The sequence below is a fragment of the Daktulosphaira vitifoliae genome, unplaced genomic scaffold (assembly GCF_025091365.1).
Source record: "Daktulosphaira vitifoliae isolate Bord-2020 unplaced genomic scaffold, ASM2509136v1 Scaffold_1, whole genome shotgun sequence".
NCBI lineage: Eukaryota > Metazoa > Arthropoda > Insecta > Hemiptera > Phylloxeridae > Daktulosphaira > Daktulosphaira vitifoliae.
Genome location: NW_026099572.1, coordinates 4,387,252 through 4,413,258, shown reverse-complemented (window position 1 = coordinate 4,413,258; position 26,007 = coordinate 4,387,252). Strand labels below are relative to the sequence as shown.

The window sequence follows — 26,007 nt, the reverse complement described above, 5'->3', positions numbered from 1 at the left end:
AAAAAAAAAAAAAAAAAAAAATTAGGTTAAAAATAAAATTTTGAATTTATTAGTTTTAGCATATTATAAATAAAAATCAGTAATTTTTTGAAAATAATTTTTTTTCTGTTTTTAATTATTTTAGCTTCGATGCAAATCTAAGAAGGTATTAATTTTACTATGATGTGTTTTTTTTTGTGTCTATTACCACTTTTCCTCAGCTCTCACTGAACCGATTTCTTTCAATGATACGTCAAAAGATCACAAATAGTCAAAGAAATTATCCTCAAAAATTGAAAAAATTTCTCTCGTTCCCCGTAAATGGGGAAACCTCAAAAAAAATTACAAAATTTAAAAATCGCTAATATTTGAAATGTTTTNAAAAAAATAACAAAATTTAAAAATCGCTAATATTTGAAATGTTTTCAATTTTTTTTACTTAAAATTACTATAACTTTTTTAAAAATAACCAAATCAATATAATTTTTTTTATATAGATGCATGATATCATTACCTTTCATTTTGGTATATTTTTTTTTACATCTGACCCTTTACCTGCCCACAGGGAGGGGATTCAAAATGACAACTTTTTCACAAAAAATTTACTTTTTCAACTTAAATTTTATATATATTTTAAATTAAAGCTAATGTATTGTTATTTATTATGGAAAAAAAAAATTCGGACTTTATTTTATCTTCACGGTGAAAATGACATCCGAATGCTATTTTTGTGTGAAAATTCTCGATTTTGTATTTTACATTTTTAACTTTATTATGCTATAACTTTTTGAAAAATGTATGGATCAATATAGTTTTTTCATGAAAAGTAGTATTTATATACATCTTTCATTCGAAATACTGTTTTTTTAAATCGAACCATTTCCCTCAATACAGGGGGGGTTCAAAACATAAATATGCATAGAGAATGTAGAACTTTTTCAACTTAATTTTTGAAAGTGTTCCGGAAATACTGCCACTTTTATATATATCTTAAATTAAAGCATATGTAATATACTTTAATATTAAAAAAAAAAAAATGTTGTACTTTATTTTGTCTTCACGGTGAAAATGGCTATCAAATGCTATTTTTCTATGAAAATTCTCGATTTAATTTTTAACTTTATGGTGCTTTAACTTTTTGAAAAGTGTATGGATCAACACAATTTTTTTATGAGAAATAATATTTTTTAATAATCCCTTTATAATCAAAAAAAAAAAAGTCTAATTGCATATTTGAAAACAGCGCGAAAAGTTGATTTAGAAAATTATATTTTTGATTCTGATGAAAGTTCCTTGTAGACTAATGTATTTACTCTTAATAACTAAAAATTTTTTTTTGAAAAGTATTGAATGAAGCCCTTTAGATTTTTATACACGTTAAAAGTAAAGAAATATACAACTAATTTATTAATTTTATCAATTTCATACTAAATTTAAATACTATGATTAATATTTATTCATATATTATACTTTTAAATCAAAGAAAAATAATCAGAATATAATTAAGGAAATAGGAGTTGATATTGCTTCTATAATTATTATCAATTTCTTAGAATTTAATACTATCTACAGATTTGCATCGAAGCGTTTGTTATGGCAGTGATTTTAATCACTGTCAGATATTATCTGTACTTGCCCAACTATGTCACGTCCAATTTGTGCCTCAAACCCACTGTGAAAAATTTTTAATTGTATATTTTTAAGGAAAAAATATATTATCTCTAATACTTATTTTAAGACTTAAAACTTAAACCCTATTTGTTTTATAGAAACCTCAATGGGATATAACTGTGATACACAAAGCGATGATAAATTTGTTTTCAGCAATGCAATTAATGAGTAAGAGCTAAATAAATCATATGCTTTCTAAAATTGAACATTATATTTATTTTTTATCCAATATTTCATTTAGTATTAATAAATATATTGTATACATTTATGTAGACAATAATTTTGAATAAACTGTAAAAATTTTCAAATTGTAGTTTTCTACAGTTTTTTTTTTTTAGGAGTTTTGTTCGCTTTTGTATTTAATCTTTTTATGCATGTTTATTATTTATCTAAAAAGTAATTAGAACAAGTGTAAAATCTAATGTATTTTTAAAACTGCTATATATGTCTTTTTCAATAAAAATCTTGTTCTTCTTCCTTGCATTAATCCCAACTATTTGGGATGGGCCACCCTTATCCTAAACTTTCACTTGACATGATCTCTCACATCAGCTGTCCTCATATTGCATTCAATAGCATCCCTCCGTCTCTTTTTTGGTCTTCCTCTACCTCTTCTTCCTTCAACATTCATTTCTATAACTGTTTTACAGCTTTCGATTCCTCTCTCCTCATAACATAACCATACCATCTAAGTCTATTTTCTTTCATCTTATCCAAAATGGATACTACACCTATACTCCCTCTTATATGTTCGTTCCTTATCTTATCTCATCTAATCACTCCTCTCACCAATTTAAGTATTTTCATTTTACTACACTCATTTTCTGCTCTACTTTCTTATCAACCACTCAAAACTTTGAATCATACATCATAGCTGGCCTTATTACAGTCTTGTAGAATCTTCCTTTCAGCCTCATTGGAATTCTTTTATCGCATAAGACGCCAGACGCTTCTCTTGACTTCGACCACCCGTATTTAATTCTGTGTCTTTTATCCTCGTCAATACCACCGCTCTTTTGTAAAACTGACCCTAAATACTTAAAATTTTCCACCCCTCCAATCATGTCCTCGCCTATTGCCAATAATCTCCTCATTTCACCTACCTCGTGTTCTCCTTTGTCAAACTTGTACCCTATAAACTCTGTCTTATTTCTACTTATTCATAAATCCTTTTCTTCAAAAGCTGATCTCCAAACCTCTAACCTTTGATTAATTTCCTCCCTATTTTCTGCTATTAATACTATATCGTCAGCAAACAACATGCACCACGGCATCTCTCCTTGTATTCCTCTAGTAATTTCATCCATCACTATAAAGAATAAGTTAGGGATTAAAGCAGAACTTTATTGCACTCTTACAGTAAGATTTTTACCCTGGTACAAGTGCCATCATATATATCTTCTATTGAATTAAAGGACTCCTTTTCTCATTAATGCCCACTTTAAAACTTCTCTCAGGACTCTGTCATACGCTTTCTCCAAATCTATAAACACTATACACAGCTTTTTTCTTTTTCCTAAATTTTTTATTAGTTGCCTCACACAAAATACTGACTCCATTGTTGAATTCCCAGGCATAAATCTAAACTGGTTTTTAGATACCGATGTCACATTTCTTATTGTCTTATCTATTACCTTTTCCCTAATTTTCATACTATGACTCATAAACTTTGTTCCTCTATAATTTCCACACTCCTGTATGTCACATTTACTTTTAAATATCGGCACCATAATACTATTCCTCCAATCATTTGAATTTTCCCTTCTAATAAAATTTAATTAGAAGTTCCTTAAACCTTATGCCAATACCGCCTAATATTTTCCATACTTCTACTGGCACTTAATCGGGTCCTACTGCTTTATTCTATTTCATTGATGCTTCAAAAATCAAACTTACTTATTTTGTGAACAATTAAACAAAACTGATTTGCTTTATTTTAGAAAATAATTTTTACAAAAAGAAATAAGGTAATTAAAGAAAAATAACATCTATGCGTCCTTCTCTATCGACTTGGTTCTTGTGAATGAATGTCGGTGAAACTACAGACTACCCTCATGCCTTCTCTGTCTGACCCCCTCAAAAAAGTTTAAAATATGTTGGAATTTACTGATTTTAAAAATCGTAATTTTTTAGAGGATTTCACCAGGGAATGAGAGAATTTTTTTTAATTTTTAAGAGAAATGTCTTCAACTAGATATGGTTTGTGATCTTTTGACATATCATTGAAACAAATCGGTCCAGTGAGAGCTAAAAAAAAGTGACGACAGATATAAAAAAAAAAACACACAGTAAAATTAATACCTTCTCAACTTCGAATCGAAGCTAAAAAATTGAAATACTTATAAATTTCCACTCTTAATTTAAAAAGGACATTTATATATAAATTTATTTACTTTTAATAAAAAATTTTTTAGAAGCACAAAAGTTATTTGTTCGAGGATGTGTAAACCATGGTTGTATCCTAATTTTATTTTTAATATATATGCAAAAATAACTGGCTGGCAGCAAATATGCAAGAAATGTCATGAATTACCAGATCAAGTGAATTTTATATTAATACTCATTACTCATTATTATTATAAATTATGCTTATTTATTTATGCATATAAATAATATTTTTTTAGCTTATTTAAACCGAGGATTTATCCATGTTTGTAGTTAAGTTCTAACGTTACGGACTCATTGCACAATTCATCATCAGAGTGATGGTTTCTTGTTGGTGACTGCAACTATACTAGTGGCTTATCTTGATAACAATTTGCTTTTATAAAACTGAAAACATCTGGTTTTTGATTAACGTTGTTTACGACATTCTTGACATTTCGGTCTTCCTTTCCTACACCGGCAATTATTTGTTATGTTGATTGTAGCCTCTTCTTATATTGAGTTATTTTCAGTGTTGTTGGTTAATTTTTTTTTTGTCTAGTGTATGATAAGTAACTAAGTTTTGCTGATTTTCAACCCATCTACTCTGTTGAAAATTCCAGGACATTTTTCGATTTCTATTGCTTCCTTGTACATCCGTTTGCCAAAATGAGTTTCTTTGTTTAGTATTTTTTACTTTATCGAATTGTTGTATGTCATGTCCTCTGTTTTTGGCATGTTCAGCTACTGCAAATTTTTCTGTTCTATGGTACTCTACGTCTTTTTCATGTTCTTTTATTCTTGTCGCAATAGCTCTTCTTGTTTGTCCGATGTAAAATTTATCACATGAACACGGTATTTCATAAGCTCCTGGTGTTTGCATCTCTGGCAGTTTATCTTTTGGGTTTCGGAGTAGTGATCCTGAAACTATGTTTGGTTGGAAGACGGTTATTAATTTGAATTTTTGTGCAATTCTTGATATGCGGTCGGTAATTTCTTGTATGTACAGCTGTATTAATGTTCCTTTCTTTTCATCTTCATTGTTTTCGTCATCCTTGTTATGGGTTGCATTTTTTCTTTACTCTGCTTTTTTAATTGCCTTATTAATATCTCTAATTATGTATCCATTATTCATTAGTGCTTGTCGTATATATGTTTTTTCCTCATTCACATGACCTTCAACAGCTATTCTGACTGCTCTTGTTGCCATTGTATGTAATAATCCCATTTTCTGTGAGGGGCAATGGTGTGAATCGGAATGTAAATATTTATCTGCATGTGAACTTTTTCTATACATTTCTGTGCCGAATATCCCATTAGGCTGTTTCTTTACCATTACATCCAGGAATGGCAATTTTCCGTTTTCCTCAGTTTCCATTGTGAACTGTATGTTGTTGTTTATGCTGTTTAAATGTTGCAGGAAAGATTGCAGTTTTCCACGCCGTGTAGCCATAAAACGAATGTGTCATCTACATATCGCAACCACATTTTTGGTTTTTGAGTATACGTGCTTATTGTTTCCGCTTCAAACCATTCTATGAATATGTTGCCAAATACTGGTGTTAGTCTTGATCCTATTGCCATTCCATCAGTTTGTTCGTAGATGGTGTCTATAAATGGTATCTATTCATTTTTTCCCTTTTATAATATTCAGTGTGTCCATCTCTGACACCATCGTAAATAACGAGACAATATCGAAGCTGAGGACAATGCCTCGTTCTTCCCAGTTGACTTGTTGTAGTTTTTCACAAAATCCATCGAGTTTTTCACATAAGAAGACGTTTTTCCAGTGTTAGTTTTCAGAATTCTTGCTAAGTAACCTTCTAAGTTGTATGTAGGCGAGTTTATGGCGCTGAATATAGATCTGAGCGGCACATTATTCTTGTGTATTTTTGGGACTCTGTATATTCTTGGTAATCTTGGAACTGTCACTAGTAGTTGTTTTCGTTCTTTTCCATCTAGTATTGCTTTGTTTCATCATTAACTAATTTGATTATTCGGTTCAGTGTATTTCTTTTTATGATTTTGTACGGTCCTTCTTCCATTAATTTCTTCATCTTGTTATTATATTCTGTGGTTTTAATGATTACTGTGGCGTTCCCTTTATCTGCTCTTAGCAATATGACATTATTATCGTTCCTTAAATTTTTGAGTGCAGTTAACTCATTTTTGTTGAAGTTTTATTTCGGACTGTAAGACTGCTTCTCTTAGAATTTTGCAAATTTCTTGCATAATGATTTCTTTTTCATGGTCTTCAAGTTAGTATGCGTGTTTTCTATTCTGCTTATAAAGACTCTACAATGAGTCCGAAACATCAGAGCTCAACTACAAACATGGATAAATCCTTAAGCACTTCAAGCAACAAGACTTTTTTGAAAGCTTTAACACATTCATTATTCAAACCAATTTATAGTATCAGAAATGTTGCACAAAGTGGGCAAGGTTGGGACTACACCTTTAATGTTATTTTGAAAAATTAATAAAATTACCTACCCCAATTTATTTTTTATTCATATATAAATTCCACCTAAAATTTATTATGTTATTTTTTATAACTAACCTAAAACATAATATTTAAAGTATATAAGTATAAAGCCCATAGTTGTAGAAATTTTGTATAAATAAAAAATACTCCATTGTAGTGTGTCTAAATATACTACCTTCAAGCGTCCAAAGATTGAATTTTTGAATGCAGATAATTTTGGGCTCTGGAATACAGACCGCCAAAGTTTTTTCAAATAATCAAACAACAAACGGTAGTAGGGATAGTATTTGTTCATCGGACTATACACAAAATAAATCAAACACATGTAATGAAGTAGAAGTTATAAAATGATTACAAATTTATAATAAAATAGATTTTCTCGATTATTTATAATGTTATTAAAAAATTAAAATGTATATTTAAAAAATATTAGATATTAGCATTGCTTTATTACAGCGTGGGAATTGATTTTGATAATCAAATATAGCATATAGAAGCTACAACTGTTATGGACATTTATCTTTCGATATAATATTGTTATAATTTTCTATTAGTTCAACGGCACTCTTAACTACTAAAAATGTATGTTATTACGAATTTATAATTATTTTATATCTTCTACTTAATTAAATTTAATCGATTTATTTTGTGTATCTTTATTAAAAAAAATTTTACACATTAACTCTTGAATTTTATCATTTTTTTTTTTGTATATAAAACTTTTTTCTGTACGTTTAATAATTTGTCAGCAATATTTAAATAAAAGGATAAAATCTCACAATCGATAAATTTTTATAGTGTGGTTTTTATAATAAAACCCCTACATAAGACCTACCTGTAGTCGATGTTTTTATAAAAATTGAAAAATAAATCGTTTAACTTCAATTACAGAAACTATTTTAATTTAAAAAAATCCCTGACGGTCAGAGAAAGTATCTGAAATGGTACCAAAAAGACTTCTTTATAGGATCCGATCCTTTAATAATAAGATTTTATATTTGAGAACATTTTTATAATGTTTTCGTTTCTGATTTTGACACGGCACATAATAGCGCACTATTCACACACTATGGGCCCCGACACACTAGGACGGTTGGGCCGTATTGTCGTAACCGTACAGTTATATCAACACATGCCACACCGAACGACTTGAAAACGGTTTTGCCAAGTTTTAAATTAATAATTCAATAATTTTTATTTTATTCATTCAGTTGTCTTCTACTACACTGTATAGAGATTTAAATTTTTTTTAATTTTTAATTTACGATTTTTAGCTAAGTATTTATTAATGTTTTTAATATATACAAGTATTCAATTAATATTTTGCTACATAAAGAGTTAAAATTACAAGTGAAATTTGTTCTTTTATTGTTCAAATAAACTTATAAAATTAGGTAAGTTTATATATTTAATAAATAACATCGTTCATTAGTGTAACTTTTACATAAATATAGTTTTTGTCATCTAGGACTACAAAACTTGGCCGCCTCCTATACCTAAAGATTAACTTTTTTTAGTTTTGTAGTCTCAAAATACTAATATTGAAATAATTAGTAATCATTTTAAAAATTACTACCCCTTAATTTTTAACGTCCACAGTCATATATTATGCAAATACATACGAGTAAAACATTTATAAAACTAAACTTCTTCTTTTACTCAGAATGATTTTTGAGACTTGTGAAGCATTTGATCTTTTAAGCACCCCTAAAGAAAAACGGAAATATTGAGTTCATCCTTATAATTTCAATAAGGGACACAATAAATGATTCATAAAATTCTACCAAAAAATTAGAATGTATTACGACAAATTTTTTTAGTACTATCGTATGAGTACAATCGTTCGATGTTAAAATGTTAATATCAATGTTTAAAACCTGATTGCAAGTTTTATGATTTATAAGAATAATATATGAATAAATATTCATTATAGCAATCAAATATAGTATGAAAATGATATTTAAAAATTTAGTATTGTAATTTTTACGGATAAATTATAAAAAAACTTTATAGCAGTTATTACTTTAAGGCAATCATGTATAAAAATTGATGGGCTTGATGCAATATTTTTTTAAAAAAAATTGTTTATTACTTATAAATAAATTTACTGATCTACAAGAAATTTTCATCAGAGACCAAAATATACTTTTCTAAACCCATTTTTACGCCGATTTCAAATCTGCAATTAGAGTTTCGTATATGAACTAAATAATAACAAAGTCCTTCTAATTAATCTAACAAATATTTATGTGTGATTATTAGGTTACGTATGCACAATAAATAAATATATTATAATTAAAAAAATACGTAACAAGCGGAATATATTATGTGCAGTATATCAATATAAATAATTATTTAAACACCAAGAGGTCCATAGAAATTATTACTAAGATTTCTATTTTAATGATTTATTACAATAAAAATACAAAATAAATATGCAAAACAATTTACGAACTATTATAAGGTGATAAGATGCCGTCAAACCGTGACATGCGACGGTTTTGAGACGTACCGGGCGACGATAACGGCGATACCGTAATAGTATGACGCTGTTTATTTAAACCTGCACATTCTTGATGAACGGTATAACCGTATGGTTACGACCGTACGGCGCAACCGCCTTAGTGTATAGGGACCCCAAACTTGTCTTGTCCGGCTGTCGGTAGATAGGGCAGGTAAGACGATGAGCACCGCGAGACACGTCGGCGACTATGTACACCAAATTACATGTGACTTACATCCGCCGCACGTGCCGTCGAAATATATATTAACGTCATAATATTGTTCACTCGTGCTTTTATGTATTTTGCAGTACTTTAATATTATAGTAATATTTAAAAGTATGATAAACTGACTCCACAGTTATATTAATCACGGTATTTTATTATTATTAAACGACTCTAATACCGGGTCAATTTGTGACCACAATTGATATTTGTGAGTCGGAATTTTTGAGGATTTCACTGAGATTTTTGTTTTGGTTAAATAATTTTTCGAAATATTGCAGTTATTTCTGGTATGTTCAACTATATTTTGTTTACCTAATGAATAAAAATGTTAACTTAGATAATTAAAGAAAAAAAATTTGAACACGCCCAGAGGAAAACAATGGAAAATACTTCTAAAAGCGAAAGTATTTTATTTTCTATAATTTTATTATTCTTATTATTTAAACATATTATCAATGATTCTTGTAGAAAACCGATTTAAAGTCTTTTTGGATAAGTTACTGGAATTAAATGACCAAGGAGCAAATTTTTCAGATAAAGATTTAAAAGATCAAGTTCTTACTATGATGATAGCGGTAAAAATTATCCTAATAACTATTTATTAATCCAATAATGTAATTTTTTTTATAGGGTTCTGAAACAAGTGCTTTAACCATCAGTTTCTGTATTTTAATGTTAGCTATCCATCAAGATATACAAGTAGTTATTTTCTCAACGTTATTAAAGTAGATATCATATACAAAATTTAGCATAAAATTTATAGGATAAAGTTTATGATGAAATCTATGAAGTAATGGAAAATGGTGATCAAACATTAACAATCGAAGATACGGTTAAGTTTGTGTACTTGGATCAGTGTATTAAAGAAACTCTTCGATTATACCCATCATTACCCATAATTATGAGACATATTGAAGAAGATGTTAAAATAAGTAATATTTCTGCTTACATAAATTCTACTTGAAATAATAATAATAATTTCAATAAATTTGTATTTTTTAAGCAAACTATACTATTCCAAAAGGCACTACTGTAATGATATCTTCAATAGGAACACATCATCTACCAGAATTTTATCCAAAGCCCTGGGAATTCAATCCGGAGAATTTTGATCCAGAGAATGTGGCTAAACGACACAAGTATTGTTTTATTGGTTTTAGTGGTGGACCTCGTAACTGCATAGGTAAATGATTAATTATTGAAATTAGCTGTATATTAGAATGTAACTAAGTAATGAAACGTTACCATTTTATATAATTTTAGGAATGAAATATGCAATGCTTTCTATGAAAGTTACACTGTCAACATTTTTACGAAATTATAGTGTACATACAAGTTGTAAAATGTCTGACATTAAGTTAAAATTTGAAGTTTTGATGAAAAGTGTTTATGGATATCCAGTTACAATACGTCCAAGAGTGAGAACTCCATCGTATCAATTGAAGATGAAAAATAAAAACTTATAATATACAAATCAAATTATGAAGTAGAATAATAAATTAGGAACTTAAACCATATTGTTTAATTATAGTTTTATTGTATATATCACTTTTAGAATATTCAATTAGTAGTAATCATACTTTAGTTTATTATTATATAATATCCTTTCAAAATTTAATTATTTATTAAATTATTTTTTAAAAAAATCAGACAACCCTAGATTATACAAAATTGTTTCTCTTGTATAATCAATATCCGAGGATGGTATTTTCGGATTAATACGGAAAATTAATCTTTACATTTTTTTTGACTAATTAGACTTTTGAAATTAAATGCATTAAGTGGATAGATCTAACTGACAACTCTTATAACTTTAGATCTATAAACTATATTATACAATGTTTTTAATAAATTTTTACATACTTATACTTGTACTTCACTTATTATAAGTAAATTTTTAATTAAATAAAAACCTTTTTTTTTTTGTAGATTTAATTACCGTTATATTATAAATTAGTATTTAAATTTTTTAAGTGTTATTGTCTATAAGTCGAAAATTGGCCAAAATATAACCGTAAAATAACCTGATAATCATAAAATTATATCAAATAACCTGTAGTTATTGTTNCGTAAAATAACCTGATAATCATAAAATTATATCAAATAACCTGTAGTTACTGTTGAACATAAAATTATGGTAAATATTAATAAAATACTATCGATAAACAATAATTAATAAAAATGGCATTTATCATAAATACCATGATTTTTGATTGGTCAAATAAAACTAGTATTAAAATAATAGCAACTTTTAAGAGAGTAAAATAAATTAAAATTTTCAATTTGTGTTATCAAAGTCGACATTTTTGTGCAAAAAAGTAACCTTTCAATAAAATCAGACATATCATTTTTTAATAAATTACAGAATACACAGCATTCCGAGCATTATCCCAATGATCATAAACATAGGTAAAAAACAACAACCCAGCACAGGGGGGTCGCGGCACAGTGGTGACGTGGCATAGTTGGATCAAGTATGATATTTGACAGTCATTAAAATCACTATAAAAAAAAAACGCTTCGATGCAAATCTTTAGATAGTGTTTAATTTTAAAAAATTGGTGTATTATTCCAAAAGCTATATGATCTGCTAGTTCCTTATTAATATCTTGATTAAGATAAAGTATGTCGAATAAAAAAGGGATTATTAAAAAATATTATTTCTCATAAAAAAATTGTATTGATACATACACTTTTCAATAAGTTATAGCATTATAAAGTTAAAAATGTAAAAAATAAAATCGAGATTTTTCACACAAAAAGAGCATTTGGTAGACATTTTCACCATCAAATAAAGTCCGAAATTTTTTATTTCCGTAATAAATTATATTATATTAGCTTTAATTTAAGATATATATAAAAGTGTCAGTATTTCCGGAACACTTTCAAAAGTTAAGTTGAAAAAGTAAATTTTTTGTCAAAAAGTTGTCGTTTTAAATCCCCTGCCCAAAAACCTGTGGGCAGGTTAAGTGTCAGATTTACAAAAAAAATATACCAAATGATAGGTAAAGACATCATGCATCTATAAAAAAAAAATTATATTGATATGTTCATTTTTGAAAAGGTTACGGCAGTTTTTATATTTATATTTAAAAATTTATATAAGTTTCTACATTTTTAGGAAATTGGTGAATTTTGTGACTTAAGCCTCTCCCAAGTTCACTAACCTATATTTATGCTTATATTGTGTATAATAATGTTTATATATTTTTAATTATTTTTAGGTTAAATTTATGTAAAACAAAGAAACTTATTATTCAAAAATCTTAATAAAAACTCTATGGTTATTTTGATATTATGGTGCGATATACAATTAATAAAAAATATGTGAATTTATTAATATGTGATCAGTTAATTATGGCCGGATTGATTTGTTAAAAAGAACATAAGTAATTTGCTTTAGTTAATCTGTTTGAAATTTATGTTAAATATTATTATAAATTTTATTTGGTTATTATTTGTACAATTTGTGAGTTAGTAAAATACAAAGTAAAATAATACGTAATATATTTTATAAAAATCACATAACTGAATAAAAGTTTGATGTTATTACATTTATTCGTTGAAAAAATGAAACATTGTCAATATTATAGTTTTAAAATAACTTATGTAGACGTAGAATGTGGGACTTGTTGGTATAAACTTTTTCCAAAATTTAAAATATCATATTTTTTGTTACATAATATTAGCATACTAAAAAAAATGACCATTTTATACTTTTGATAACTTAATTAAAAGTTATTAAAATATTTTGTTTAAAAAAATATGACTATTGTACAAAAATAATTTTAATCGTTTTTATTAATTAGATATTAATATTTTTAAAAGAACATATTTCAAATTTAATAATATAAAATCTCACATTTAAAAATATAAAGTATCTTTGGTGTGCCTAGCTTAGTAATATCGTAATATTACCATTATTAAAACCATAAATAACAAAAATTAAAAAAAAAAAAAAAAAAAAAAAAAAAATAGAAATTTAGCCTTTTAAATAATAATATTAATGCATTCAATCAAATGATAAAGTAGAGAAAATTGAATGAACATAAATTTTATTTACATAATTAATGAACAAATATACACTTACATAATATTTTATAGAATGTAACACTATAGTGTTACTAACAATATATAACATATCACTATGATATTTTTTAAGTTAAAATTATTTTCGTTAATGGGTTAACAACTTTATTAGACTAGATGGGTGTGTATTGAATAGTATTTACAATTTCAAAACATATTAAATAATAGTAAATTAAGTAAAGATAAATGTGAAGGAAGTATGTATTTGGCCTGTATATGAAATTATTGATTAATCGCCAATGTTTTATATTATGTTATGGTTCATTGCATTATATTAACATCAAAAACTCTATAAATATACTTATAAATATAAATCTATGTTAAATAGTTTATGCCAAATCCATAACAAAGCGAGTATCATTTTTCAGGATAAAACATTAAAGTACAGTCCCAAATGTTGACTAACAAAAATTGACCCAAATGCAAAAGTATGTTAGCTCAAATTAACTCCAAATTGATATCATGATTTAACGACTGCGTTGAAATTACACTATTGTAAATTTGTTAAAGCATCACGATGTTGCTCTAAAATATAAAACATTATATTAAAATAAAATTTAATATTAAATTTTCTTTTTTTACAACCGTTAGGTTGGTTAATACCATTGGTATATCCCGGGGAAATTTTAAGTGCAGTGGTTTCCCATTGCCTTCTGCACTGAAAACATGGTGCTTTTTCGCCACCGTAGAAGCACGCGTATGATCACCCATCCGTTCACCTACAGTGGTAGGCGCGGCTTAACACTAGAGTTTTGTCAACAACTGGTGTGACCACCGCGCCACACCAAGCCCATTTATATTAAATTATATATTATAAATTAATCGCATACATTTTTTCTTCAAAAATTATAAAATACAAAATAAAATTGTTTTTCAATTGAACGTAAAAGTTTCTATTGATAAAGAAATTTTAATTACATTTATGTAAAAATACAACATTATCATTATATTATTCAAAAGTATTAATCCATAAACTAAGTGACTTTTATTATGATTGCTTTGAATATTTTATGAACACAACATTTTATTGAATGAATAGTAGAGATCCTTCTCGGAAAATTGACCATATCAATTTCACCGAGAAATCAATTACTAATTTTCAATCTAATTTTAAGCAAACAAATTATAATGCTTTCCATTTCAAAAACAAATCAATTGTTACGTTAACAACACTCATATTATACTGTCTATCAAACTATAAATATCATAAATAAGTGTTTTCAATTTTCTTTTCAACTATTTTAATCGAACGTTCGTATAATAAAAGTCTCAATAAAAACTTATAATTCATTATTTTTGAAATGTCAACATGCTTCTTTTTTTATTTATAATAAGAAAATGTTGCCTTTATTGTTATTATAAATGTTTATTGTGCTTGGATGATTTACATACCAGATCTGAACTATACTTCATTTTCATAGTCATTCACAAATTCAAATTAATGACAACAGTAATTATCACAAGAGACAAAAATGATGTAACAGCGGTAGAACCATCATTTTCGATATCCATTTCTTCCATATCAGTACTTTCAAAAGATCTTGCTTCATATTGTTTAGCTTTATAAAAGTCAGCTGGTAATGGCGTCATCAGTGTGTATAACTTTGACTTCCGTACCTGATAATAATGATCTGCAGGCCACGTAGATTTAACCATTCCAGGAACGCGTAGTCGGCACTCGATGATCAATTGGTTTATTGATTTATTATTAAGTCGTCGTTTTCGACTATTAGCCGGAGCGGGAGGGGCAGAAGCTGGCGACGAAGGCCAAGGCTCACGCAAAGAAAGAGATGCATGGGCCTTAACGTAATACGAACCACTGTTTGGAGTAGTATTATTGATGACTGAACTGGACTTGGTAGGCACTGGTTTTGTGCTTTTCGGAGTAGATGTAGTTGGTGGAAGTTCATACTGAACTTGAGTTTCTGCAGCAACCAACCTAAAATTATTAATGAAAATTCTGTACTTTATAAACGCACGTAATATGGTTTCATCTTATACACTTACATGTTATTTACCCAAATTGTCATTGATGGCGCTGGTTGGATCCCAGCAGCGTAACATGAGACATTTACGTGAGATGGTGGCTGTTGGGTTGTTGTAGATGATTTTGGTTTTGGTGATGATGAGGTGGTACCATTTTTTAAACTTTCTTCGTCGTTTTCATCATCATCTTCTGTCCCGTCATGCACTTCTATTTCAAAAACTCGTTCCGGAGCTAATAAAAAACTTGAATTAATAATGTATATATTAAATGATAATTTATCATTTTACTATGAACTATTAAATATGTAATATTAGATGAAGCCAAATACAAATTATAAATTATATCACATATGAAATAACTACAAATTATTTTTTGAAACAAATGCATTTTACCACCCAATTGAGATTTAAAAAAGAAAAATTTAACGTGTGATTTTCATTGTTTTTTTCAAAAGTGAAAACATTTTCGAAAGTTATTGATTTAAAAGTTACAGATTTTTAAAGTTGATGCGTCGATAAACTAAAAACACCTCAAAAATTTTATTTTTTTGTTATTGTTTTTATCATGATAATAATGTGAAATGACGATGAAATAGCTATTACGTAATAGCCCTCAAACAAAAAATCTAAAAGCAAAAATAATCTCAAAAATGTGGTTTTCCTAAAATATTGTTCTTGACTTAAATTTACCTAGTATAAAAATATTGGGTTTTTAATACAATTTGTACATCAGGATGATATAACTAATTAGGTAATACCAAAAAACCCAATTAATTTTTATTAATTAAATATTTAATATTTAAATTAATTACATTGCAATGCTGTATTTGTCAATGTTGAAATACGATGATGCTATATTAAAAGCATTGATGAGTAATTGTAATATTATGGTAACAAGACCCTATAATACGGTACGATTTCTTAATAATATAATAAGCTAAAAAAAACTACGATTTGGTAGATATTTCAGTACTAATTTATAGATAAAGAAGTGCAAAGTTTATATCTTGAGTTAGGTACGTGTGATTGACTGGGCAATAGTTTAAAATGAGTGGTACAAAGTGAAACTACCATATTAAGTAACTATACTTATTTATTCTTAGAAACAAACAAATTTAATAAAAATCGGTGACTACATCACCAAAGATTCCTCTTACACCTGAATTAAATAATATCATTGAAAAGTAAATAACGAACAACAAAAAAAATAAGCAGGACAGTAGAAAACTTAAGTTCAATACTTTTAAACTATGTTTCTCCAACAACACTTTTGTATTTATTCTTAATCAAAATGGAAACTAAATTGATTAAATTTTTTTTTTTTAATTATCTCGATGGAATAGTAAAATGCATTTATGCCTACTTTTTTTTTTTAAATTCTAATTCATGTCTAAATATTGTTATACATTTTCATTAAAATTTCAAAATTAGTTTTATTCAGAGTCATTAATCACATATTAGAACGCAAACAATAAATTATCCAAATATATTTTAATTCATTTTTATCAAATGTGTTTAAAATTGCCGTAGGTATAAGAAACTTTAAATCAGCAAATCATTTTTTTATTATAAAAAAATTAAAAAAAAAATAATTTTTAAAATGATTGAGTAGTAGCTATGTAGTATGTTAAAAAATAATAATATCTTGTGTCAATAAATGTGTGTACCTATTAACTTCGTGTTTTCAAATTTTAGAAAAAACATTTAAATTTTTTTCTATTTTCACCCAATTCTTCTAGACTAAATTATTCTATAAATTTATTTAACTATAATTCATGTTAAACAATTCTGCATACATAAAAAATGGTCATGGAGTTGAATTGATATTTTTCTTGAAAAACATTTATTGAACATATTTTAATATAGTTGACCATTGATTTTTTTCTATATTTTTTACGTGCCATTAACATAAAAAAATAAACAATAATTTAGCCATTTAAGCTTGCCAAATACTTTTACTTTAATAACCGATGTTATTAGTTTAAAATAATTCGTTAGTGGCGTATAAAGTTTTAAAATAATAATATTCAATCAAATCANAATATTTAATCAAATCATTACTATTTTTTTTCACAAACTATAATGTAATCAATCAATTTTTTTTAATTCAAAAATGAATTGTTATGTTTAGGGGAACATATTATGTTATGTTATGTTTNTCAATCAATTTTTTTTAATTCAAAAATGAATTGTTATGTTTAGGGGAACAGTTCTGATACCAATTGCGTGCTCCTACGGTTTATTACATTTATTCTGGATGTAACTCATTATTGTTATTATTTTAGAGTATCCAAACGTATTACGCAAACCAAGTTGACTGAAATATTTATTTCAAAACAGAAATTCAACCGTTATATTACAACGGGCCGTCGAAAACCCCACTTACAAAAGTACACGTGGAGTGCAATATTTTTAATAAAATGTAAATTTTTGTTAATTTATATAGTAATGATTTATTTTGTTTTCGTGTAAATTAAATTTAATTATAGTTCAAATTGTTTTTGCTGGATATATAATTTTGATAACAGATAATACTATCACACTCGACATAAATTTAGTCATCTAACATAAGTTGTATACTTTATAATTGTTCAATATCTTAATAAAGTATATAATAACAACAAGTAAATTTCAGTTTTAAAATATTATTCGACAGTCAAAATAGCTAGACGCCTCTTGAAATATAGTTAATTGTATCCTTTGTAAAATTATACTACTTCATGACATGCATCAGAATTATTTATTTTACAAAATAAAAGCTAAAATATTGCATTGCCATAAAAGAGCATAGAATTAGTAATATTTCTCATTATAGAACTAAGTATGTTTATTTTGAAATATATTGAACAATAAATTAATATTTCATTGAATTAAACAATTTTAACTAATTGCTTTGTACTTATCTAATGTCCTAAAAACTAACAAGCCATAACTATATTTGTTTTTAATTATAATCTACTGTTGTTCAGAACTATATTATAGTAAAAATTATTATCATTTTGCTTTGGCTTACATATTATTTTTCCTAATGTTATCACAAGACAATATATTTTAAATATCACTTTTTAAATTATTTTAAGATAAAACATGTAAGAAATGTCAAATGATATTCCTTTTTAATTCAAATTCACTGTTATATCTAAATTATTGTAATTTATTATAAGAGGTTGTTGTTCATTCGTGCGTTTTTTAAAGAAAATAACTTAGTTATACTTTTGACATGTTTTGATTAAATTAGTCTTGAAAATTATTAATGCGCTAGTATCCAAATTCAATTATTTCCTCCATTTTTTAAGAAAAACCAATATACAAAGATTTTCAAGATTTTTTTAATACTGATGATCGTTGACGTCACGTCGCATAACTGTAACTTTACATTACTGCCACGGTTCAGACCAATTTTCTCAGTCATCTCTGTTAAGCTATTTTGCTCACATACTGCTTTTTTTCATCGTCTACGCACTTATTTTCTTCATTGTCTACTAATGAAATATATATTCGCCGCATTCTCGGCGAATATCATTATATACATCTATCTATTAGGTACACGCATCGTCCTATAGTGATACCTATGTAAATCTGTATGCATAAATGTTGCAGTCTATATAATTTACATATTATATCAATCTAAACGGATTTGACGTCGTAATATCATGTATAGTGTATTATATATTAAGGACAATCTGCGACATGGCTGATCGATTTGCCGAGAACTTCGTTTCTTCTCGGTAGGTCCACTGACAAGTGACAACCACGTTATTACTATCAAAGTCTAAAATTGACATGGTTTGCAACCTTCATTCCATTTTACAACACCTGCTGCCCGCTATTTTGGCTTCTACACCTGTCCCTAAGCAACAATAACCCTAACTATGATTCAAGCTACCTTATAAGAGAAGCTACTATTGATTTCAGAAAAGTTCTAAAAAGAAAATTTTTTTAAACACCTATCATACAATTATAAAATGATTAAAAGATTAGTTATTTTATTTAGCTTAATTATATTTTCAATTTTATGTGGTTTCTAAAATAATGTATTAAATTTTTAAAGAGAACTTTTATACAAATAACACTATTTTACTGCATTTTCAATTAAATTATACTCTATGGAAATTGGTTAACATAAATATACTAGCTAACAGAATTTACCAGCTGATTCTCAGATGTCGTCTGAGTATGCTTAAATAAATCATCCAAAGTTTGACTCACTAAAAATAAAATGACCCAGTGCGAATTTATACGTCAAGAAGTTCTTTTTGATCGCTTTCTCAAAAAATGAATAGGTGCCAAAATAAACTAATGTAAATATTATATTAATAAGTTTTCTCTTTATACTTTTAATAAAATCGACCCTTTCACAAAATTGCGAAATGTGGTAAAAAAATTTTACATCGAAAATGTAAATGTACTTTTATTTAAGCCAATTCGTGTAATTTCAGCCTATATATTTTCACTCCCACCATCCTGCATAATGTATAATAATGAACATAAGTTCTAGTAAATATCTTTTAATAACGTACTTAATATGTGGCCGGATGGCGATTACAATATTCTATCCTATTGACTATTATAACTTTTTTTTATCCATGTCTTGTGAATACATATTGGAATGCATGGTTAAATTAGTTCACTACGACACACTTGTTATTTTAAAACAGCACCACGTAACATATTTTTATTGTTAACCACGATCGACTATAATAGAAATGAAAACAGAAACAATAACAACTGAGATTTTTTTTTAAATAAGAGCAATAGAGATGTGGTCGACGTGTATTGTCTCGGGTAAGCATCTCTACGCACGTACGGTCATGATTTGTAGGCGACATCAAATCGAATTATTCAGATTAATTTAGGACGCGGATTTCATATGTTTTCACCTTGTTTATATTTCATACCTACATTAGGAAACAACATGACAAACTAAAGTATATAAACGTATTTATTCGATAAAAGCTTTCATTAGTAGTGCAAGATTAAAATTTTTTGTCTTAATAAAAAATTCGATCTAGTAGAATTTTTTTAATAAAATATGTTAAAAAATATTATATTTTTAAGCGAAGTGAACTTTGAAAATGACATATACTAAGATAAAAATAATGTGGTATTAATAAAATTACAAGTAAAATTAAAAATAATAATAAAAATCTGTAAAATACTCGGACCATTTACATTTTTGAAATTGACGATCCATATCTAAGTTCACTTTAAAGTTAAAATAAAATTTTATTGCTTCCAGATATACTAAACATTAAATGTGTAGAATATATTTCTAAGAAATTAGTCAACTCAAAGTATAAAGATCAAGAGTTGAAATCGATGGCTAAATCATATATGATTTTCTTAATATATCCCTAAGAAATCATCAATTTGCATAAAAACGGCTTAATATCCTAACTTTGAATTTAAAATAATATATATGATTTTTTTAAATGAAAAATCATAAATTCCTGATATTAAAAACAAATAAAAATTATAAGAAATCATAAATATATATTACCGCAATTGTTTTCTCTAATTTTTACTTCTATATGTGAAAAAAACTAAAGTCGCTTTATAATTTTTTTAAAAGGAAAATAAAAAGCTACAAAATTAAATTAACTTTAAATCGTATTATAGTTTATATTTATTATACATAAGCTATAAGTTTCAATTTTGAGTGCTTTAATTTTTTGAAATATTTTTAAACATCACGTCTCCTATCTATTTCTTTGCGAGTGAGCATGGCAACAGAGCTAATAGAATTCAAAATGCAATTCCATTTGGTTAAGTTAATGTCCAAAATATAGTTAATTTTTAAATTTCTTATTTTAATAATCTTTACTATATTGTATAAAAAACAAATACTTATTATTTTAAAAAAATTCAACGAAGGCTACTAGACAAAATAATAATGTGAAACCCGACTAACTCTAGTTATGAATATAAACAGTGACAAATGTTCTTACAATTCAAAAATTAATACTTACTATTTTATAATATATATGAGTATATAATATAATTATTTACTGTAGATATCACCCTCAGGGGGGTACTAAGCAATTAGTACTACGGGTTTGGTGAACCCGGGGCCCCGAGCTACCCTCTCCATGGGTATAATGGAGTTGGCGATAGGCTAACAACCTATCCTGTAAAAATTTCTTGTTCAGGAATCAAATATAAATTTGCCTCGGAATTGTGGATTAAAGGACTTAAGACTGGAAAACTGGAAATCGGCATTACGTTTTGGGACCTGGAATGTACGCACTTTATTTAAACCTGGAGCAGTAGGAACAGTAGTTAGAGAGATAGAAAGATACAAGTTAGGAGTAGTGGCACTACAAGAAATGAGGTGGAAAGATGCGGGCTCATTGCAAATCAGTAATACAACGCTATTTTTTGGTGCTTGTGACGGAAGAAGACAAGCTGGAAGTGGATTCGCGGTAAACAGCAAGCTACTAAAAGCAGTAAAAAGTTTTAAAGTTATAAACTCTAGATTAACGATGTTGACACTGGATACAAAATGGTTTGGAGTAGTCTTCGTAAATGTGCATGCTCCTACAGAGGACAAAGATGAAAATGAAAAAGATGATTTCTACTCGTTGTTAGACAGCATACTGTGTGAGATACCAAGAGGTTGTGTACAAATCATATTGGGAGATTTTAACGCAAAAATTGGACGTGAAGAATGTTTTAAACCGATAATAGGAGGGCATAGTCTACACCAGTTATCAAATGATAATGGGTGCAGACTTATAGACTTGGCAACGGGAAGAAATTTAAGGATAAAAAGTACCATGTTTGCACATAAAAAGATACACAAAGGTACGTGGAGGTCACCAGATGGACGACATGTAAACCAAATAGACCATGTGCTTATAAATGAAAGATTCAAAAACAGTATTTTAGATATAAGAACCGTACGTGGTGCCGACAACGATTCGGATCACTTTCTTGTGGCTGGTAAACTGAGAGTGAAGTTGAAAAGAAGACAAGAAATAAAGAGAGGAGGAACGACGGGACGGTTTGACATCACGAACCTTAACAATCCAGTGGTAGTTGAAAATTTTCAAAAAGGTATAGAGGAAAAGTTAAGGAAGCTGACTGCAAGTGAGCCAGGCAGAGAAGTGAAACAAAGGTGGAAAACAGTCAAAAAAATTATTCAAGAAGAAGCAGAAAAAACAATAGGAAAACAAAAAACAAAGAAAAAAACCTGGTTTAATAGTATTTGTGAGGAAGCCATAGAGAGAAGAAAAAATGCTAGAAATATATGGCTGTCCGACACTGAGAATGTGGAGAAGTTAGAAAGATTCAAAAGGAGACAACGAGAAGCAAGTAACATATTAAGGTGCGAAAAAAGAAAATACTTACAAAACATACTTAAGGAGGCAGAACAGGATTTTGCTAGTCACAATACGAGAGACCTATATAAAAAGGTTAACTTCTTAAGTAAGGAGTATAAGCAGCCAGAGAAATTTCTAAAAAATGATGATGGAACGCTAATCACATCTAAGGAAGAGATAGCAAATAAATGGGCAAACTATTTTAAGCAGCTGTTGAACTGTAATACGCCAAATAGTTTATTCCACTTTGAGAATATGGAAACTAATGATACAATCTGCCTAGCACCGAGTAAGGAGGAAATTCAAGAACAAATAAGAAACTTAAAGAACCATAAGGCACCCGGAGAAGATGGTATTCCTGGAGAACTGATCAAAAGTATGGGAAATGGTTTGCTTGAATATATGTCCGAGCTAATAAAAGAAGTTTGGGAAAAAGAAATTATTCCAGAGGAATGGCAAACAGCCCTGATATATCCTATACACAAAAAGGGAGATAAGCAGGTATGTGATAATTATAGAGGTATCGCGCTATTAAACGTTACATATAAAGTGCTATCCAAATGTATATTAAACAGAATTAAGCCATGGGCAGAAGATATTTTAGGAGATTATCAGGCAGGTTTTAGACAAAATAGATCTACTACAGATCAGATATTTGTTTTGAAACAAATTTTTCAAAAAATGTGGGAGTTTGACAGAGAAGTGCATGTATTATTTGTTGATTTCAAGAAGGCGTATGATTGTATACATAGAGAATCTCTGTTGAATGTACTAAAACAGTTCAAATTGCCTCAAAAATTAATTAATCTGATAAAAGCAAACATCTTGCACACAGAAATCAAGATTAAAGTTGGCAATATTGTATCACAAGGGATACCCGTATCGACTGGTTTGAGACAAGGGGATGCTATGTCACCCATACTGTTTAATATAGCGTTAGAAAAGGTTATCAGGGAGAGCCGTGTTGAAGATAACGGAGTACGATTGGGAGGTTGCGTAATCGGAGTATTGGCCTACGCAGACGACATTGTATTACTAGCGGAAAAGAAGGAAATTCTTAGGGAACAAGCGGAAAAACTATTAAATACGGCAAAAAAAATAGGTTTAGAAATAAACGAGGAAAAAACTGAGTACATGATCGTGCAGAGAAAAGAGCTCGCAGATCATGTTTACCCATTTCTAGAAGTTGGGCAGTATAAGTTTCAGAGAGTGCAAGAGTTCAAATATCTGGGATCTATAATGACACAAAAAAACGAAGAACTTTTAGAAATAAAAGCAAGACTCCAATCCGGTAACAAGTGTTATTACGGACTAAGTAAGTTGTTGAAGGCGAGAACGTTATCGAAGAATCTCAAGATACAACTTTATTGCACCCTCATCCGTCCAGTGGTAATGTATGGCTGTGAAGTATGGACATTACGGATATCAGATCAAAATAGGTTACTGATATTCGAGAGAAAAATATTAAGACGAATCTTCGGCCCGTGTATAGATGAGGTCACGGGGGAATGGAGAATTAGAAAAAACGAAGAACTTAAGCAGTTGTACCAAAGACCTGATATAATCAAAGAAATTAAAAAAAGGAGACTCCAATGGGCAGGACACGCATGGAGAAAAGAAGGGACTGTAATCCGAATGGTCCAATGTGAGAATCCCCAAGGAAAGAGACCCTTAGGACGACCCCGGCTAAGATGGGAAGACCAAGTTAGGAAGGACGTACAACTGATAGACCCAAGTGCCGACTGGAAGGTACTAGCGTTAGATAGGATGAAATGGCAGCAGATATATTTGAATGTATGATCATAATGGTCGAATACAAAAAGAAGAAGAAGAAGAAGATATCATTGACTATCAAATTTCTCCTAAAAATTAATAACGTTAAAAAAAATGGGCTTTGATAAGAAATATATATTTCTCGATTTATAAGTAGTTAATTATTTTATCGATCAATCCCTTACACTTTATAAGGGTATAAACTTTATTTCTTTATACGGCAACATACATTTTTAACTATCTTCAACGTTTAAAAATGTTCTAATTAAAAAAATAATTAGTCTATAACATTTTGAACCAGTTTTTAAGGAGTTATGACTATTTTACTTAATTGGGAGATGTAGAGTGAAACAAAGATGATAAAAATACCATAACCCGAAATTTTGCCTCCAGTATGTATTATAGTGTTAATAGTTTCCAAAAGTTCTTATTGATCAGTAATTTTCTTATTTAGATTATTTTCTACTGTATAAGCAAGAAAAATATGAATATTGTTATTTAAAATAATCAAGTCGGTACCCCCGTATAAAAGATAAGATTAGATCTGAAAAATATTTAACCATCTGTAAATCGATATATAAATACTACTCAACCAGACAAAGAAAAAAATGCTCAAAATTATTATTAATTAAGAAGAAATTCAATGGTCGATGATAAATTAACCACCTTGTATACCGTATTAAGTATGACGTGAAAGACGTTACAAAGCTAAATATTTCTCACTATTTGTACAGTAAGAATATAAAACTATCTTTACTTACTGTATACAACCATAGGATGCCATTCAGATCTTGACTCGTTATTCCAATCTTCCACCATACATTGATATTCACCAGTTAGCTCGGACGTGGGTTTTGTTACCTTTATAATTCGATAAAGTAAATTTTTGTCCGTAGATTCTGAAGATGCGGGAGATGGCTGTAAACTAGCATTGATGACACGTCCTCGGAACGGTCCAAGCGCACTGCCTGCTTTTGGCTCATGTCCGGCTATCCATTGGTACACTTGAACTTCATTTTTCATCAAAATTGAATTCTCACTGACTTCGTCGTCGTCATCGACTAATTTAGAACGAAAATACCATCTTACTACAATACCATGTTTCATTTGATATTCTTCTAAATCTTCTATCTGTCTACTATGTCTACTAGTGCTATTTCCTTGATCACTGTCCTCTTCGCCCCCCGTATTTAGTGTATAAACACAAGCCAACAGGATAGAATCTGCTCCAGAAACTGCATCATATGCTCTAACTACTGGAGGAACGTTAGAGTTAATTATTTTTATACTTCCACTTGAAGATGAAGTCGTTGATGGAGCGGCTGATACATTCTCTGCAAAACAATTTCGATATTATATTTTGAGTTAGATAAATGATCATAAGAAATTTGTTAATCGGATTTGAATGAGAAATAGAAAAACTGATAAGAGTAAAAAAAATAATTTAAATTTGAGGTATCTAAAATAATTTCTATGTTTTAAATACATTTTTGAACCATGTATTTATGATAGCTAGCAATTGATTTTGAAATTTATTTTAGCTTCGATGCGAAGCTGAGAAGGTATTGGTTTTACTATGATGTGTTTTTTTTTTTTTTTTTTTTTTTTT

At 28.3% G+C, this 26,007-nt stretch overlaps 2 protein-coding genes across 3 annotated transcripts in view; one reads left to right on the top strand and one right to left on the bottom strand.

Annotated features, from left to right (window-relative positions):
- Positions 1-26,007, top strand: part of LOC126896372 (cytochrome P450 4C1-like) — a 156,227-nt gene that overhangs the window by 9,758 nt on the left and 120,462 nt on the right. Inside the window, exons 5-12 of one of the 2 annotated variants that reach the window (XM_050669088.1) lie at positions 1,749-1,818; positions 4,065-4,191; positions 9,566-9,632; positions 9,697-9,803; positions 9,859-9,927; positions 9,992-10,160; positions 10,232-10,411; positions 10,492-11,051. In XM_050669088.1, the coding sequence (XP_050525045.1) occupies positions 1,749-1,818; positions 4,065-4,191; positions 9,566-9,632; positions 9,697-9,803; positions 9,859-9,927; positions 9,992-10,160; positions 10,232-10,411; positions 10,492-10,694 (992 nt within the window). In that variant the 3' untranslated portion in view covers positions 10,695-11,051. Of the gene's footprint in view, positions 1-1,748; positions 1,819-4,064; positions 4,192-9,565; positions 9,633-9,696; positions 9,804-9,858; positions 9,928-9,991; positions 10,161-10,231; positions 10,412-10,491; positions 11,052-26,007 lie in introns of those variants that run through there. The other variant, XM_050669089.1, reaches the window with a different exon arrangement.
- The window catches only part of LOC126896378 (uncharacterized), a 25,730-nt gene continuing 13,006 nt past the window's right edge, over positions 13,284-26,007 (bottom strand). The window contains exons 2-5 of the mRNA XM_050669099.1: positions 25,160-25,732; positions 15,325-15,535; positions 14,710-15,256; positions 13,284-13,842 (exon numbers count right to left, since the gene is read on the bottom strand). Of these exons, the coding sequence (XP_050525056.1) occupies positions 14,743-15,256; positions 15,325-15,535; positions 25,160-25,732 (1,298 nt within the window). The 3' untranslated portion in view covers positions 13,284-13,842; positions 14,710-14,742. The remainder of the gene's footprint in view (positions 13,843-14,709; positions 15,257-15,324; positions 15,536-25,159; positions 25,733-26,007) is intronic.